Source organism: Castanea sativa, chromosome 8 (assembly GCF_040712315.1).
Source record: "Castanea sativa cultivar Marrone di Chiusa Pesio chromosome 8, ASM4071231v1".
In the NCBI taxonomy this organism is placed as follows: domain Eukaryota; kingdom Viridiplantae; phylum Streptophyta; class Magnoliopsida; order Fagales; family Fagaceae; genus Castanea; species Castanea sativa.
The window spans coordinates 30,760,519-30,775,653 of NC_134020.1; the positions used below are offsets into that span (position 1 = coordinate 30,760,519).

Genomic DNA, 15,135 nt, shown 5'->3' on the forward strand with positions numbered 1-15,135 from the left:
AAAATTGTTTAGAAAAATAATAAATGTAAACCATTCAAATGAATAAAATTAAGATTCAGGGTTCACATTGAAAAGGTAAATAGTATTTGGAGAATCAAAGAGTTTAATCAAATGCATGAATGAATTTTTTTTTTTTTACAAAATAGAAATTCTACTTTAGTCTAATCTAACTATATATATATATATATATATATATATATATATATATATATATATATAAAGTTCTCTCTTGGAGACCTGAATCTTGGCTCTTACTTTTCACACCCCACAAACATTTATATTTGTGGTTGTGGAGTAACCATCACGTTAAAGGTGCACAATGGTATAAATTTAAACTTTTAAATGAACTAAAATTGTGAACACGTATGTTTTAAATTATTGAAACTGGAAAAACAACAACCATGAACCATAAGTAATTGCAATTTCACATATATAAGATTGTAGGAAAATTTTAAATAAGGTGTGATGAATGAAGGTACCATATATTTATATAAAGTAAATAAATGTGCTGATGTTTTAGCAATAGATCAGCAACTCAAATAAACAAGCATGTATTTTTTACCCTTGAGCGGTTGTGCCCCTTTTTGTAGTTTAAAATTGCAAATAAAAAAATAAACTTAAAGAGACTGAATCAAAAGCATCAAAATCAGAGGGTGTACTTTATAATTTAACAAAAAATAATAATAAATTATACAGTTTTCTTGTAAATAAAGAGGAATCTTAGAAGCGGCTATAAAATTGTTAAGGAATGTAAAGCGGCAGAGAGAGGAGTAAAATGCCTTTTGGTTTTTATGAGAAGGTTCACTTAAAGAATGGAAAGGCGTTCTGCCAAAAAATAATAATAATAATAATAATGAAAAGGTGGAAAAATTAGAAAAAAGAAGGCAATGTACACCGAGATAAGAGTTGATCCCTTTTTTTTTTTATTTTTTTTTTATAATTATTATTATTCAAAGTAAATCTTATTCCCAAATCAGGGCAGAGGTTCAGCCAATTGTACACCGAAGGAAAACGACTTGAAAGTGTACTCTTTCTTGTCATTTTAAAAAAGTATACAAGCTCAAAAAGACATTAAAGAGCCAATAATATCTTATAACAAAATTATTGAAAAGTCAAAAACAAGAGGCAGGAAAATTATAGCATAATGGTTGTTTTTAGTTTTCTAGATTGTGATATTGTTTACTAAAAAGAAAATGAAATGTTAAAATTATTATCGATTTTACTATAAAATACATACAAATTGACATAGTAATGATTTTTATTGGTATCAAATAAACCACATATTAGATAAATTTCTTAATTATATTTTGTCTAAAAATTAATGCACCAATTATAATAAAATTGTAAGTATTCTAGTATCTTTAAAACAAAAAAGGTCAATTTGGGAAAAAAAAAAGGAAACGAAAAATAATAACGTATGGGATGTATTATGTATAGTTCATTTTAAAAAGAACATAGTTGAAGACAATCTCAAAGGATTAATTTGCAAAAACAATAAAGGTTTTCTGTTTTGGCCTGATAAGAAAATTGATTTTTTTTGCTAAAAAATGAATGAAAAAAAAACCCCCCGTACCAAGGCAACGTTCGAAACATAATGTGTCACATGATAATAGAAAGTTTCGCACGAAAGAAAAGGTGTATTTGATCTTTTTGAGAAGAAACTAGTTAGTGCACTTATATTAAGTGCAACAAGCCAACAAGTCCTTCATAGTAAATGAATGCCTTATCCCATGAACCTATCTTGGTTTTTTTTTTTTTTTTTTTTTGGGTAAACTGGAGAATGTATTCAACTAAGAAACAAAGGAGCTGCATCAGGACTCAGGAGCAGGACAAAGCCTGAAATGATAAAGACCATACAAATCTGAAAGAAAAAAAAAGTTTTTTCTTTCCTTTTCTCTCTTGGTTTATCTCATGGTAGTTCAATGAGGAAAATTTATCTTACATTGGTTGCAAGCAAACAATGTCTCACCGTTGGTGGAGACTATATACTCAGAAACTTCATTCACATGTTGTGAGTTATTTTTTTAGACATTGTTGCATCAACCGATGTCCACGATGCTACACCTCCTCTCACAACATGTAAGATGAACACATCTATGAGTAGAGATGACGTCCTCAAAGGGACCTTGGCCTCCCCACTTTGAAGATATATTAAGGCTTAATTCAAATTGGGCCTAAGGAAAATAAAATTTGGCCCCCCTCCCTCCAAAATCTTGCCCCGTCTCCACAGATCAGCCCGGATACCATCACAAATTAGCTCAAACAACCGCATATCAGCCCAAGCAAGCACAATCCATAGATGATCAACTCTAAAAATTTAACCAAAAAAAAAAAAAATTTGACAACCAATTATTAGCCCATATATATTTTTAAAATAAATAAAATGGTACGTGATTGGGTAATTGAATCGACGAACGCATGGGTGTAATTTGTCAAAAAGAAAAGAAAAAAAAAATGAAGAAATATCTAAGTTTTAAGAAAAGAGAGATGACGAGGGAGAGCCACGTCAAGAAAAGCTTTTTAAGTTAATAAATTTAGGCAACAAATCAAAAAGAGCTTTTGGGGGTACTCCAACTCCGAGAGAGAGAGAGAGAGAGAGAGAGTGAGTGTGGCTGTATCTGTAACTTGCTATAAAAAGCGAACGTAATCTTTGGCATGTGAGCTCAGAAATAATTTTCACACCCACAACCACTGTTAGAAACAAAGAAAGAGAGAGAGAAGGACAGGAAGAAGATAAGACTACACAACACAAGGCCTCTTTGTATTCAGGTTCTCTCTCTCTGTCTCTGTTAATTTAGCTCTAATTCCCATTCATATATATATATATATATATATGTATATTTGCATGCATGTATACGTTTCAGAGGCTCAATCCCTTCCATTTGTTTTGTTTTCATCTTTTTTCTGATCCGTTAATTTCTCTCACGTTTTGACTTAGTTTTCTGCTTCTTTACCATCACCCAAAACTAGAGGAGGTAATAATATGAAGGAAATGTTTTTTGTTTTATTTATTTTTGTTAAATAAATTAGTTCTTCTCTCTCTCTCTCTCTCTCTCTCTCTCTGTTTGGTTACCAGAGAGTGAATATTGAACTATGTTGAGTTTTCAAATTTTGTATTTTGTGAGACTCTGGAAATTGTAGATCGATTTTTTACAGGAACTGTAATTAAGTTGAGCTGTCTACTAGACATGTTTATTAGGAAAAGTAATAACATTTTTATAGCTTCTGGTTCTGCAGCAATTTCTTTTCAATATATATATATATATATATATATTGTTACGTTTAGGACTCTCTGATACAGAGAGTCAAAAGCAAAATCTCTTTCTATAAATTTTAATTTTTTAATTTTTAAGTTTTACCCGTGCACAAAGCTATCTAGGGAGTCTAGGAAAGGTAATTGGTAGACAACCTTATTGTTTTTTGTTTTTGTTTTTGGAGAGGCTGGTTCCCAGACTCGTGAGTTGTGACATCATGCTTTGGGTGGAAAGCACTTACCATTACACTAAAATCCGAACCTTTATCCTTTTCAAGAAAAATAAAAAATAAAAAATCTTATTAATTTATTATCATATTAAAAAAAGAACAGAACTAACAATGTTAAGAATCATGTCAACAGAAGTTTAGCAAATTCAATTATGAAAGCATAAAGCAAGAAATTAAGATTGTAATTTTTCCTTCTAATTACAATTTATAACTCTGTTATTTAGCGATAGACAAATGGGGTTAAGGTTTCTAAGTTCTAACAATCACTTCTCCTAGACCCCGCAAAAAGTGGGAGCTTGTTTGAGCTTTTAACTCACTTCTAGATTGTAATCTTTTTATACTCTGTTCAGATCAACAACCTAGAGATGGCATCAGTGCATGCTAGCTTGACATCAGTTGTGTGCCAAAATGGCAACCATGCTTCTCCAGCAAAGTTCCCCAGTACTGCCTTCTTGCCCGGGTTTGATGTCGTTGGGCGTGTCTCAAGTGCATCATCTAAGAAGGAAATGTTTGCTGCTGCGGCTGTTAGCTCGGGCACTAGAGCCACATTAACCTTTGATCCCCCAGCAACTGATTCGGATAAAACCAAACAAAGGAAGCATACAATTGATCCTGCTTCTCCTGATTTTCTGCCACTTCCATCCTTTGAACAATGCTTTCCAAAGAGCACAAAAGAATATAAGTACATCTCTTGTTCTTCTTCCATTGCGTTTTATGATTAATTTTTGTTTTCATTTTGAGATGTTTGGTTCCCTAACTCTTTTCTGCACTCAGATATGTTTTGTGTTTTGTTTGCAATGAATTGATGCATGATCTGCCATACAGGGAAGTTACTCATGAACAATCCGGTCATGTACTCAAAGTTCCCTTTCGACGAGTCCACCTGGCTGGGGATGAACCAAACTTTGACACCTACGACACCAGTGGTCCTCAAAACATCAACCCTCGCATTGGTATGCATATCGAGTTTTAACTTCTATATATCCATTCTTTGAAGTCTTTGGATCTTTTTTTCTTTCTTTTTTTGGTTGTTAATGAAGGCTTTAAAAAAAATCTTACATCTTCCATCTTCAGATGGATCCTTGTATCTTCTAAGTAATCAATGCTATTGTATTCTGTTGAATCCAGTTGGTATAGTTCAGTCAAAATTACCTTAAGTCCTCAAATGTTCTATCAGAAATAGATTGAAACAATCCAGATTGACAGTTTCAATGAAGTAGATCACTTTATTAATTGTTGTGTCAGTTCAGTGTCTTTTAATTCAGCCTTTTAGGTGTTAATTATCATTCGTTACTTGGCTACTTTTGAATTGACATTGTTAGTTAAACAGGACTTCCAAAACTGCGCAAAGACTGGATTGACAGGCGTGAGAAATTAGGTGCTCCAAGATACACGCAGATGTACTATGCTAAGCAGGGAATTATAACTGAGGAAATGTTGTACTGTGCGACTCGTGAGAGGCTTGACCCAGAATTTGTGAGGTCAGAGGTTGCTCGTGGGCGGGCAATCATTCCTTCCAATAAGAAGCACTTGGAGCTGGAGCCAATGATAGTTGGAAGAAATTTTTTGGTCAAAGTGAATGCAAATATTGGAAATTCTGCTGTTGCAAGCTCCATCGAAGAAGAAGTTTATAAGGTTCAATGGGCAACCATGTGGGGTGGCGACACTGTCATGGATCTCTCTACAGGTCGCCACATCCATGAGACCCGTGAGTGGATCCTACGTAATTCTGCTGTACCAGTAGGGACTGTACCCATCTATCAAGCACTTGAAAAGGTGGATGGGATTGCAGAAAATCTTAACTGGGAAGTTTTCAGGGACACCCTGATTGAACAAGCTGAGCAGGGTGTGGATTACTTCACTATCCATGCTGGGGTTCTACTACGATACATCCCACTAACAGCAAAGCGCATGACAGGAATTGTTTCACGCGGAGGATCCATTCATGCAAAGTGGTGCTTAGCTTACCATAAGGAGAATTTTGCTTATGAGCACTGGGATGACATACTTGACATCTGTAATCAGTATGATGTAGCCCTGTCAATAGGAGATGGGCTGAGACCTGGGTCCATTTATGATGCCAATGACACTGCTCAGTTTGCAGAGCTGCTAACTCAGGGAGAACTGACCCGCAGAGCATGGGAGAAGGATGTCCAGGTAATGACATTTCAAAATTTTGCTGTGGCCTAGTGCATATAAAAATATAACAATGAGTAAACTTTGCTGAATGTTAAGCTTTATGTTGCCCTCGTGATGTTTACATATACCTAGTGATCGTACTTCTTTCAAGTGCTATCCTTAAGTAGAATCAGGGCTGTACACTATCCCCATTATATTGTGTTGTTCATAGAGTGTAGTGTTCTCCAGGGCCTACTATTTTATGAGCATTATAAAATCAGGTAGACACAGACTACAAGTCCATTGAATTATACTGCTAATTAATGGGGATAGTATAGCACCTGTAGTTAAATTTGGTTGACTTGGCCATGGAGGCATTAATTAATGGAGTTACTAGTTTAATTTTACTTAAAAAAAAAAAACTGTGAAAGTACACATTTTTTAAAAATAAGTGTACAGTGACCCAATGTATTTATAACAACTGCTTTCCTCCCCCCTCCCTCCCCCTTTGATTTAAAATTATGGCATTATGACCTAAAATATGACATTATGCACTTTCAGGTCATGAATGAAGGGCCTGGACATATTCCAATGCACAAGATTCCTGAGAACATGCAAAAACAACTGGAATGGTGTAATGAAGCACCTTTCTACACCCTTGGTCCTTTAACAACTGATATTGCTCCTGGATATGACCACATCACCTCTGCAATTGGTGCTGCCAATATTGGGGCTCTAGGCACTGCTCTTCTATGTTATGTAACTCCAAAAGAACACCTTGGGTTGCCAAATCGGGATGATGTAAAGGCTGGAGTTATAGCATATAAGATAGCTGCTCATGCAGCTGATTTAGCCAAAGGTCACCCATATGCTCAAGCCTGGGATGACGCATTAAGCAAGGCAAGATTTGAGTTCCGGTGGATGGACCAATTTGCTTTGTCATTGGACCCTATGACTGCCATGTCCTTCCATGATGAAACCCTGCCAGCAGAAGGTGCTAAGGTGGCCCATTTTTGCTCTATGTGTGGACCTAAATTCTGCTCAATGAAGATAACTGAGGATGTGAGGAAGTATGCTGAGGAGCATGGCTATGGAAGTGCCGAGGAAGCTGTGCAGCACGGGATGGATGCTATGAGTGCTGAGTTTCTGGCTGCTAGGAAAACTGTCAGTGGAGAACAACATGGTGAAATAGGTGGGGAAATCTACTTGCCTGCAAGTTATGTAAGCTCCTCGGAGAGGTGAAGGTCAGTGCATTTTGCAATATAGATATATTATCCTTTATGAAATGCATTCTCTTGGCTTTGTTTTGCCCAAATATGATCCACACTGTTCAATATATGAATAGTGATCTAGAAATTGCAGCCTCCTAATATTACTAAACTAAGATAAAAACATGTAAATACACATGAACTTTAAGACTTTATAGATTTATTATCTGGATGCCAAAATGATGAACACATGATCGTATAGGGGATCTTAAACCCCCTCCCAGGTGGTAGCTGATAGGGATTGCTGAATATGATGCCTCTTTCCTTACAACAGAGGGCAATTAGAGGCATCACTATTTTTCTCCTCATGCTAGAAACAAGGATGGTTATAGATGTCATACTAGGAAAAGCAAGATCTGGCCAAATGTTCATTAATTTTCAGTAGACATGCTATGATGTGTTTAGAGTGAAGCGAGTTAGAATGCTGATATGCCTGCCAACACATGGCCATATCAGATGAACTTTAACCATGTTCATTCTTCATGTAACCATAGTGAGTTGAATACGCTAATATTTCTCACAAATCATCTCTAAATTTAATTATTTTTTGTTGCAAGTTAAAAATGAACAATGTCTTATGGCATGTATTTGGCAGGATCATATAAATGAGGAGAATCAGTTTGGAAATCATGAAGACTTGGTGCATGTTTGACTTATCAAGAACACTATTGGGAAGTTCAAAGTTTAGTTTATTAAAGCTTTGAAGACATATCTATCTTTCTTCTGTTTGTTTCGTGTGCCCCAGTAATAAAATGCCTTTGTTTCATGTTTAATTTTACATCATGATTTCTTTTGCTGTCGAATTAACATAAGAGATGCACCAGGGGTGCCTTTATCTGCTTGAGCTCTAGCTATTTGGCTAGGCTTTCAGCAGGTCAGGCTGAGATAGTCCCTTTGAACCTGAACAGGATAATGCCTGCGTAGGGAGCGTGCATTTTCTTTTCCTGTTTTTTTCTGTGCATGCACAGGGAGGAAGCTTCTATTCATGGTTCGGGCTAGCTGATCCATGTGAGGCAGATTCAATGTCATGGCCAGGTTAATTAGTCATGTGGCTGGGAAGTAGCTGAAACTGGCAGTTCTATCTTTTTCCTGTGCTTTATTATGAAGTCACATTGATTCTACTGGCCATATATACATGAATGTTGATCGACCTCCGAAAATATAAAATACACATTACCATGTAAAACCTTATAATATACTATGGAATGGTAATAAAATATTCATACTTAAATATGATTGTAGAATGCTATTATGCTAATGAGGGCAACATTAGAGCATTAACATCACCTTAGATAAAGTTTTAGGCTAATTTGATCTTTAGAAGGTTTTTTTTTATAAAATTTTTTTTAGAATCAACCTTAAGAACTTTATTCAATCCGAGTCAAATGGCCAATGTAAACACTTTGAATATCTGGTGAAATATCCTTCATCCAGACTAAAAGAGGACAAGAAGATCTAGCTCATCTATCTCATGCATGGGCTACTCTTCCCGTCTACCAACATGGGTGAAAGATGTCTGCTGAAAAGCTTTTACAAAAATCTGTCTTCAATGGCATGACTGAATTGGGAAAACTTGAGAAGTACTTCCCCTAAATTCCATGATAATGATCTCCAAATCGCCTTCAAAAAACACATTGTCCATCGCCAGCTCCTGTGCAAATTCCACGGGTCATCTACTCATCTTGCAGCCAAAGCCTTTTACCATCTCTACCATTTGATCTTAAGAAATTATTTTGCATTTTTCGTACTCACTTTCAAATTATTTATCTTTTTTTAATTCCTGCATTTTAATTATTTATTTTTTAATTTCCCTTTTTCTTCTCTCTCCTACGCGGTATCACTACAAATACAATCCATTTCTCCCCATTGCTTCCTTTCCTTTTTCATTCTCACTAACAACTCATTGATCCAACTTAGAATTGTCCCCAATTGGCGCTATAGAGCACCATTGAAGGCTAAGTTGAGCACTGCCATCGTACACCATCACCATCACAAAACCTTAACTCAGCCACTTAAGTCATACCACCTCAAGACCCAATCGTTCACAAAATCCACGTTGAAAACAAATTTGCGACGCCTCGTGGAGAGAGAGGGAGATCAAAAGAGGGTGAGGCTCAAGGATGGAGGGAAAAAATCTCAAAATATTTCATTGTCTAGACATGTTTAGTGGCTAGTCCATTGCTAATGCTCTTACTAGCAATATGAATACTATTATGCTAACTGGGTTTAATTATTGAATTGCATAAATGAATCATGGTAGGTACAAACTTACAAAACCTCATATTTTAGCCAACACACCTTTTTCTAATTTTTGCTTTGCTTACTCAGAACCTGGGGACAAAATCATTTATAATTCTATAGTTACAACAATAGAGGAAGAGGATTCAAACTTTGGCTCTTCTCATAAATGTTATTGAACGGTAAAGCTCTTGGCTTAAAAAAGACCCTTTTAGTATGATGGTTTCTTTACAAACTTCCCTAAAAAATTTAACGATACAGTTGGTATCTAGTAGACTTGTTAATGCCATGAAAGGTAACTTTAATGCCTAGAAGTTCCGTTGACTTTTTAGTTGTTACTTGGTTATAAACTTAGCAACTAGGAATAGGACCAAAATCTAATTGAGCCATCAATTGGTTTAAGCCTAAACTAGATTTCACTAGCAAACCTAATGAATGTAGAAAAACTCGGTTCTTATAACTCAAAACTCTTAACTCATATCTCATATCTAATTCTCTATTTCTCTCTTAACTAACTCCCAATTTGTTTGGCTAAAAAGTTGGCTTCAGATTTCATCACCAAAACTCGACGTTAACTTTGGCAGGTGGAGCTCACATGTCAAATTGGATCAGAAGCTTTAGACTTTCCAGCCTTATTACACTTTCTTTTCTGTGTGAACTCTCTCCCCCACTCCTCTTTTTTTTTTCCTCTCTCTCTCTCCCACATTCCTCTTTCTCCTCTTTCATTTCTCTCAAAACCCAGTCATCAGAAGAAGATATACTTCAGATTCCTAGGTGTAAGTAGGCGAAGAAGAAGAAAGAAAAAAGAAAAAGAAAAAATGAAAGGCAAAGAAGAAAGGACAAAGAAAAAGAGATTAAGGGTGAGTTTGGTTCAGCTTTTTAAAACTGGGCTTTTTTAAAAAGTGGAGTTTTCAAAAAGTGCAATATGAAAAAGTGTTTTTTTTAAAAAAAAGTTGAATATTTGGTAAAAACTGTTAAAAATTGTTTTTTAAAAAAGTTGAGTGTTTGGCTAACACTTATAAAAGTGACAGTTTGAGGGATAAATTACCAAAAATAACAATGTATATATAAGGGAGTTTATTTCATACTTAAATCAACTACTTCATATACTTACTAAAAAAGCTAATTAATAATAATAATAAATATATATTATTGGTATTATTTTAATACCAATAATATATATTAAATCTATATTATAATATATATTATAACACACATATATTATAATATATATTTTTCGTCATCACGAAGCACAAAATGAAAATGTAAAAAGATGATAAAATACACACCAATAATCCAAGTTAAATTATAGACAGTGAAATAAGAACAGTTTAGATCCTAGGAATGTCTTCAGGCACTGAACTTTCTACTAAAAATTCACACCCTTCCTCACTTAGTTTTTCCCTTTTAGGGTCATAGTATGCTAAAGGAAGTGTTATGCGAGTTAAATGTTACTCTAAGAATTCTAACTTGTAAGCTCTATAATAAACAAACAATACTCAAGAGAAGAGATCACATAATCAACAGACCCAAAATCCAACCCGTAACAAAAACTAAAATACCCAAAACAGAACAAATTCAACAGAACAACCATATTCAACTGAACAGAACATCACAACCTCGAAGAATAGAACAAGCTCGCACCAAGACAGACCCAAAATCCAACCCGTACCATACCCAAAACATAACAAATTTTTCAGTACTGGAAGAACAGAACAAATTTTTTACTAATGGAAGAACAAAACAAATTTGTTAGTGCCCAAGAACAAATTAAAGCATGCACAGATCTAAACATTTTTCAACAAATATTTCAGAATCAACCCCAACAAATATTTTTCAACAAGCATGCATAGATCCTTAAATTTTTTCACAAATTTTTTAACAAATTTCTCAGATCAAATTAGACATAAATTAAAATTAAAAAAAAAAAATACAGAACCATGCATTGAAGAAGACGAAGAAAGAAGAAGAAGAAGACGAAGAGAGACTTACCACGGATGGAGAGCGCAGAGCAGAGAGATGAGAGGCTGGCGTGTTGAGTCTTGAGAGAGGGCAAAGCAGAGAGATGAGAGATGAGAGGCTCTGTGAGGAATGCGTGAGAAAAAGAGAGGAAGAAGGGTAAAGTAAAAAAAGGGTAAAGCAAGGGCAATTTCGTAACATTACATGTGGTCCAACGGATCCATTGATAACGCGCAGTCCACTTTTTCAAATTGGTCTGAAGACACCCATAATATTTATGCGCATTATGTGAAGAGCAGAGAAACTCATCTTTTCATTAAAGTCAACTTTTTCAACTCACCAAACACATAAACAGTGTTTGCTTTTTACAAATGTGCATTTTGGGGCTTAAAAAGCCGAAACAAACACACACTAAGGCCAATTGAAAGAGCTATTGGGAGTAAGTGTAGTTTAACTTTGATGGAACATGACACAGAGCTGAGTTCCACTCATGTGTAAAAATTTACAAAAATGTTGTGGTAACTCATAACTCATCATTTTAAAAAAAAAAAAAAAAAAAAAAAAAAACTTGTTCTCAATTTCCACAACTCAAACTCAATTTTTTGAGTATTAGAGCATCCACATCAGTTGGTGGATAATCATGTATAATGCAAAAATTTCTCAATTTTACACATTTTGAGTAAAAAATCTCCTACATTAGTGGAGCTAAAACTGGGTAAAATAGTATAAAACCATCCCCGAGCTACAGTACCGTGTATATTTACACGGCTACTGTAGCTCGTTTATACAATATTTTATCATTTTTCCTTCGCTCCTTTTTTTCTCTCTCTGATCCGTGCTCAACAGACTCCATTCTCTCATTTTTTTCTCAACATAGAATATACACAGAGATATACTTTGCTAAAAAAAAAAAAAAACACAGACATTCACAAACAAACACAGATCGATGCTTGACTGGTCGGAGCTCGTGGGTCTTGCCGTGGATTGGAGCTCGCGGATCGCAATCGGAGCTCGCGGATCGCGATCGGGCTAGAGGATCACCGATCGGAGCTCGCAGATCGCCGATCGGAGCTCGCGGATGGCGATCAGAGCTCGCGGATCGCAATCAAACTTGTAGATCGTGATCGGAGCTCGCAGATCGTGATCGGACTCGCGGATGGTGATCTGAGCTCGTGATCGGAGAGGGAGTTGATCGAGAGGGAGAGGGAGAGTTGATCGAGAGGCAGAGGGAGTTAATCGAGAGGGAGAGGGAGAGGGAGAGTTGATCGAGTGGCAGAAGGAGAGGGAGAGTCTGAGAGATGGGTATAGAGAGAGAGAGAGAGAGAGAGAGCAAAAGTCAGAAATGAGTTGGAAGAGAGAGAGCGCAGTAATTTAAGAGGTAGTTGGGAAAATAATAAAATATTAAAGAAAATTGATTATTTAATTAAAAAGGGTGGTAGGATAGATGAACTGATGTGGATATTTTGTAAAATTGGATGTGTAAAATAGAAAAAGTGGATTTTTAGTGTAAAAGTGGATGTGTAAAATAAAGGAGCTGATGTGGATGCTCTTAAGCTATGGAAACCAACCCAAAAAGCAACTTTGGGTGTGGCCCACATAATTTAGGAAATGAGTTATGAAAACCAAGTATTGGGTGATGGAAACTAGCAAACCAGACAGCCTTAATTTTCTAATGGTGAGCTGCAGAAGCAAAGAGAGACACAACCGAGAGATAGAAACAGAGAGCAATGAAATGCAAAGAAAGTGAACTATTGTAGTATACTATCCAACAAAGAAGAGAAATGTAAGAGCAACCATACAACCGCAAAGAACTTAAATGACACGAAGAGAAACATTTTCTTGGAAGAGGATAGATTAAAGGATGCATGCAGAGCAGCAAAGCAGCATCCAAGATTGGTTACTACTCCTTGGGCAGTCTGGAATCACAGGAACCGGGTTTTTTATATGATAAAATACAAATATAGGAGAAGTGTGCTCAACACAAGCAAAATTCTTTCTGACAGATACACTATAGCCTTTCAAGATCTAAAGTTAAAGTTAAGTCGAGCTAACCTGAGTAGAAAAGAGAAACACCAAAGAACATGCAAAGGGAACCAAGATGGTGCATAATACGTACTTGTAGAAGGGGTGTGGAGCAAAAACAGAAAATTGGAAGGATATACGATGGTGGCAAAGTCAAGGGAAGGAAAGAAAATTTGTGTTGGATGATTTGGTGAAACGGTGCAGGAATCATTGGTGGTGAGATGTTTAGCAATCAGAGAAGCTCTACTGAAAGCAATTCACCTAAACATCAATTCAACTTCATCTTGATTGAACAAGGAATAGAAGAAATGATTAAAGGCAACAGATGCATCAAATGGAAAGCAGAGTCCTTCGTTGAAGACGTTCAAAGAATCTTGGCACAGAAGATCAGTGCTTCTATTTATGCCGCTCATCAAGCTGCGCTGCAAGAATCCCAACAATTAGCCAATCTTTCCTAGTTTCACGAACATTTTTTGGGTTTGTACTCTGTAATGACTATAGTGGTGGTTAGAACTTATTGTTATTATCTTCCCTTGAACCTTTTCTTTTTGTTGTATTAACATTTTTTTATAAGACAATCCGTTATGAATGAAAAAGTCTAAAGATCCAACAAAATCTTGCAAAATTTTCACAACACCTTTGTTTTGTGTTGTGGTGAATCCCAATATAATCTTTTTTTTTTTTTTTTAAATTACATTTTATTTTGATCTATAATGGATTGACACCTCACTTATTATGAAGATGTTCTATGAAATTTTGTCGTGGTTGTAGAACAACTCTTATCGAATATATATACATCCAAATTCTACATAAATTCAGAATATACTTTATCCCCAAGGAAGTCCGTACCATATTACCTGACAGCATGTCCAAAATCCATTAGCAAAGATATTCAGGAGTTCATAAAAATGACAAGTGCCTGTAGCTAGGGAAGTGAACATAGCGAACCAGAGTGGAGACCTCACACAACTTAGGCAAATAAAGCTTTGGTACATTTTGACATAACTAACAGAATTCATAAAACCAAAATCACTTTGAAACCTCATGCGTGACATAGCATGAATTTTGTTTGCTATATCAATATTTTCCACCATTAAAGGATGTGTTTGGCTCTATGTAAAATATTTTCAGGTGAAAATATTTTTCAGGTGTTTGGTGGTATTTTAAAAATTACTTTGAAAAATATTTTTTAATGTTTGGTTGTGTTTTTAAAAATACCATAGAAAACACATTTTATACTTGTTGCTCACATTTTCTCAGCTTCCAAACAAATATATAATATCATTTCTCAATAGAGAAACACAAGAAACAAAACCAAAAAAAAAAAACATCAAATCCGATCAAATTGAGAGAAGAAAGAGAGAGAGGCGACTGAGTTCGATCTAGAGGCGAGATTGCGTGGCAGAAGCAAGATCGCGCGGCATTAGAGTCGATCTTTGCTTGATTGGCGGTGAGAGGCACGGCCCCAACGACGGTGGAGTCGATCTCAAGTTCAGGTGACCGGCCTCTCTCTCTCTCTCTCTTGTTTGGTTTTTTTTTTTTTTTTTTAATTTTTTGGAAATGGTTTGAAGGTAAAATAGATCTGTAATCTATTTTACACTTCAACCAAGCTCATTTTACAGTCAACGAAAATGATTTTCCGTTTGACCAAATTTTCCATGCGCAACCAAACACATGGCAGGGTGTAAATTGTTTTTCCAAATCCATTTTCAGCCGAAACAAACGCAGCCTAATTGATGATAGGGCCTTTCATTTCCATGTAAAGATCTTGCGGGAATGATTTAGCAATATTTTGTTTATTAATTAATAAAGATTCTTTCATTTCCATGTAAAGATCATTTCCTCCATGAGTATACTCCACCAAATACAGATACATCTCCATGAGCTCTGACAATGTTGTTAATCAATTTTAAAATGAGTACTATGTTATTATCCACTCCAACTCCAGCCTGCCATTTAACTTCAATTTGGATTCAAGAAATCTGTCATCTAGAAGTAATGATAACATAGAGAATGTAATAAGAGATTTTCCTGCAATCTGATCTGA

General features: G+C 35.5%; 1 protein-coding gene across 2 annotated transcripts; it reads left to right on the top strand.

Moving 5' to 3' along the window:
- Window positions 1-2,561: 2,561 nt before the first annotated feature.
- Window positions 2,562-7,816, top strand: LOC142605585 (phosphomethylpyrimidine synthase, chloroplastic). 2 transcript variants are annotated; one of them, XR_012839085.1, is made up of 7 exons: window positions 2,602-2,769; window positions 3,834-4,165; window positions 4,309-4,436; window positions 4,814-5,640; window positions 6,163-6,845; window positions 7,465-7,551; window positions 7,694-7,816. XR_012839085.1 is itself a non-coding variant. In XM_075777003.1 (6 exons), the coding sequence occupies exons 2-5, from the start codon at window positions 3,849-3,851 to the stop codon at window positions 6,841-6,843; spliced, it is 1,953 nt and encodes a 650-aa protein (XP_075633118.1). In that variant the 5' UTR covers window positions 2,562-2,769; window positions 3,834-3,848; the 3' UTR covers window positions 6,844-6,845; window positions 7,465-7,647. The 2 variants fall into 2 exon arrangements, 1 of the variants encoding a protein (XP_075633118.1); XM_075777003.1 differs by lacking the exon at window positions 7,694-7,816 and having other exon boundaries at window positions 2,562-2,769; window positions 7,465-7,647.
- The last annotated feature ends 7,319 nt before the right edge of the window (window positions 7,817-15,135 follow it).

Excerpts from the sequence above, each read along its gene's own strand:
- LOC142605585 (XM_075777003.1), top strand. The coding sequence starts at position 3,849 with ATGGCATCAGTGCATGCTAGCTTGACATCAGTTGTGTGCCAAAATGGC. Across the intron at positions 4,437-4,813 it reads AAACATCAACCCTCGCATTG|GACTTCCAAAACTGCGCAAA; the intron begins GTATGCATATCG and ends TTAGTTAAACAG. Across the intron at positions 5,641-6,162 it reads CATGGGAGAAGGATGTCCAG|GTCATGAATGAAGGGCCTGG; the intron begins GTAATGACATTT and ends ATGCACTTTCAG.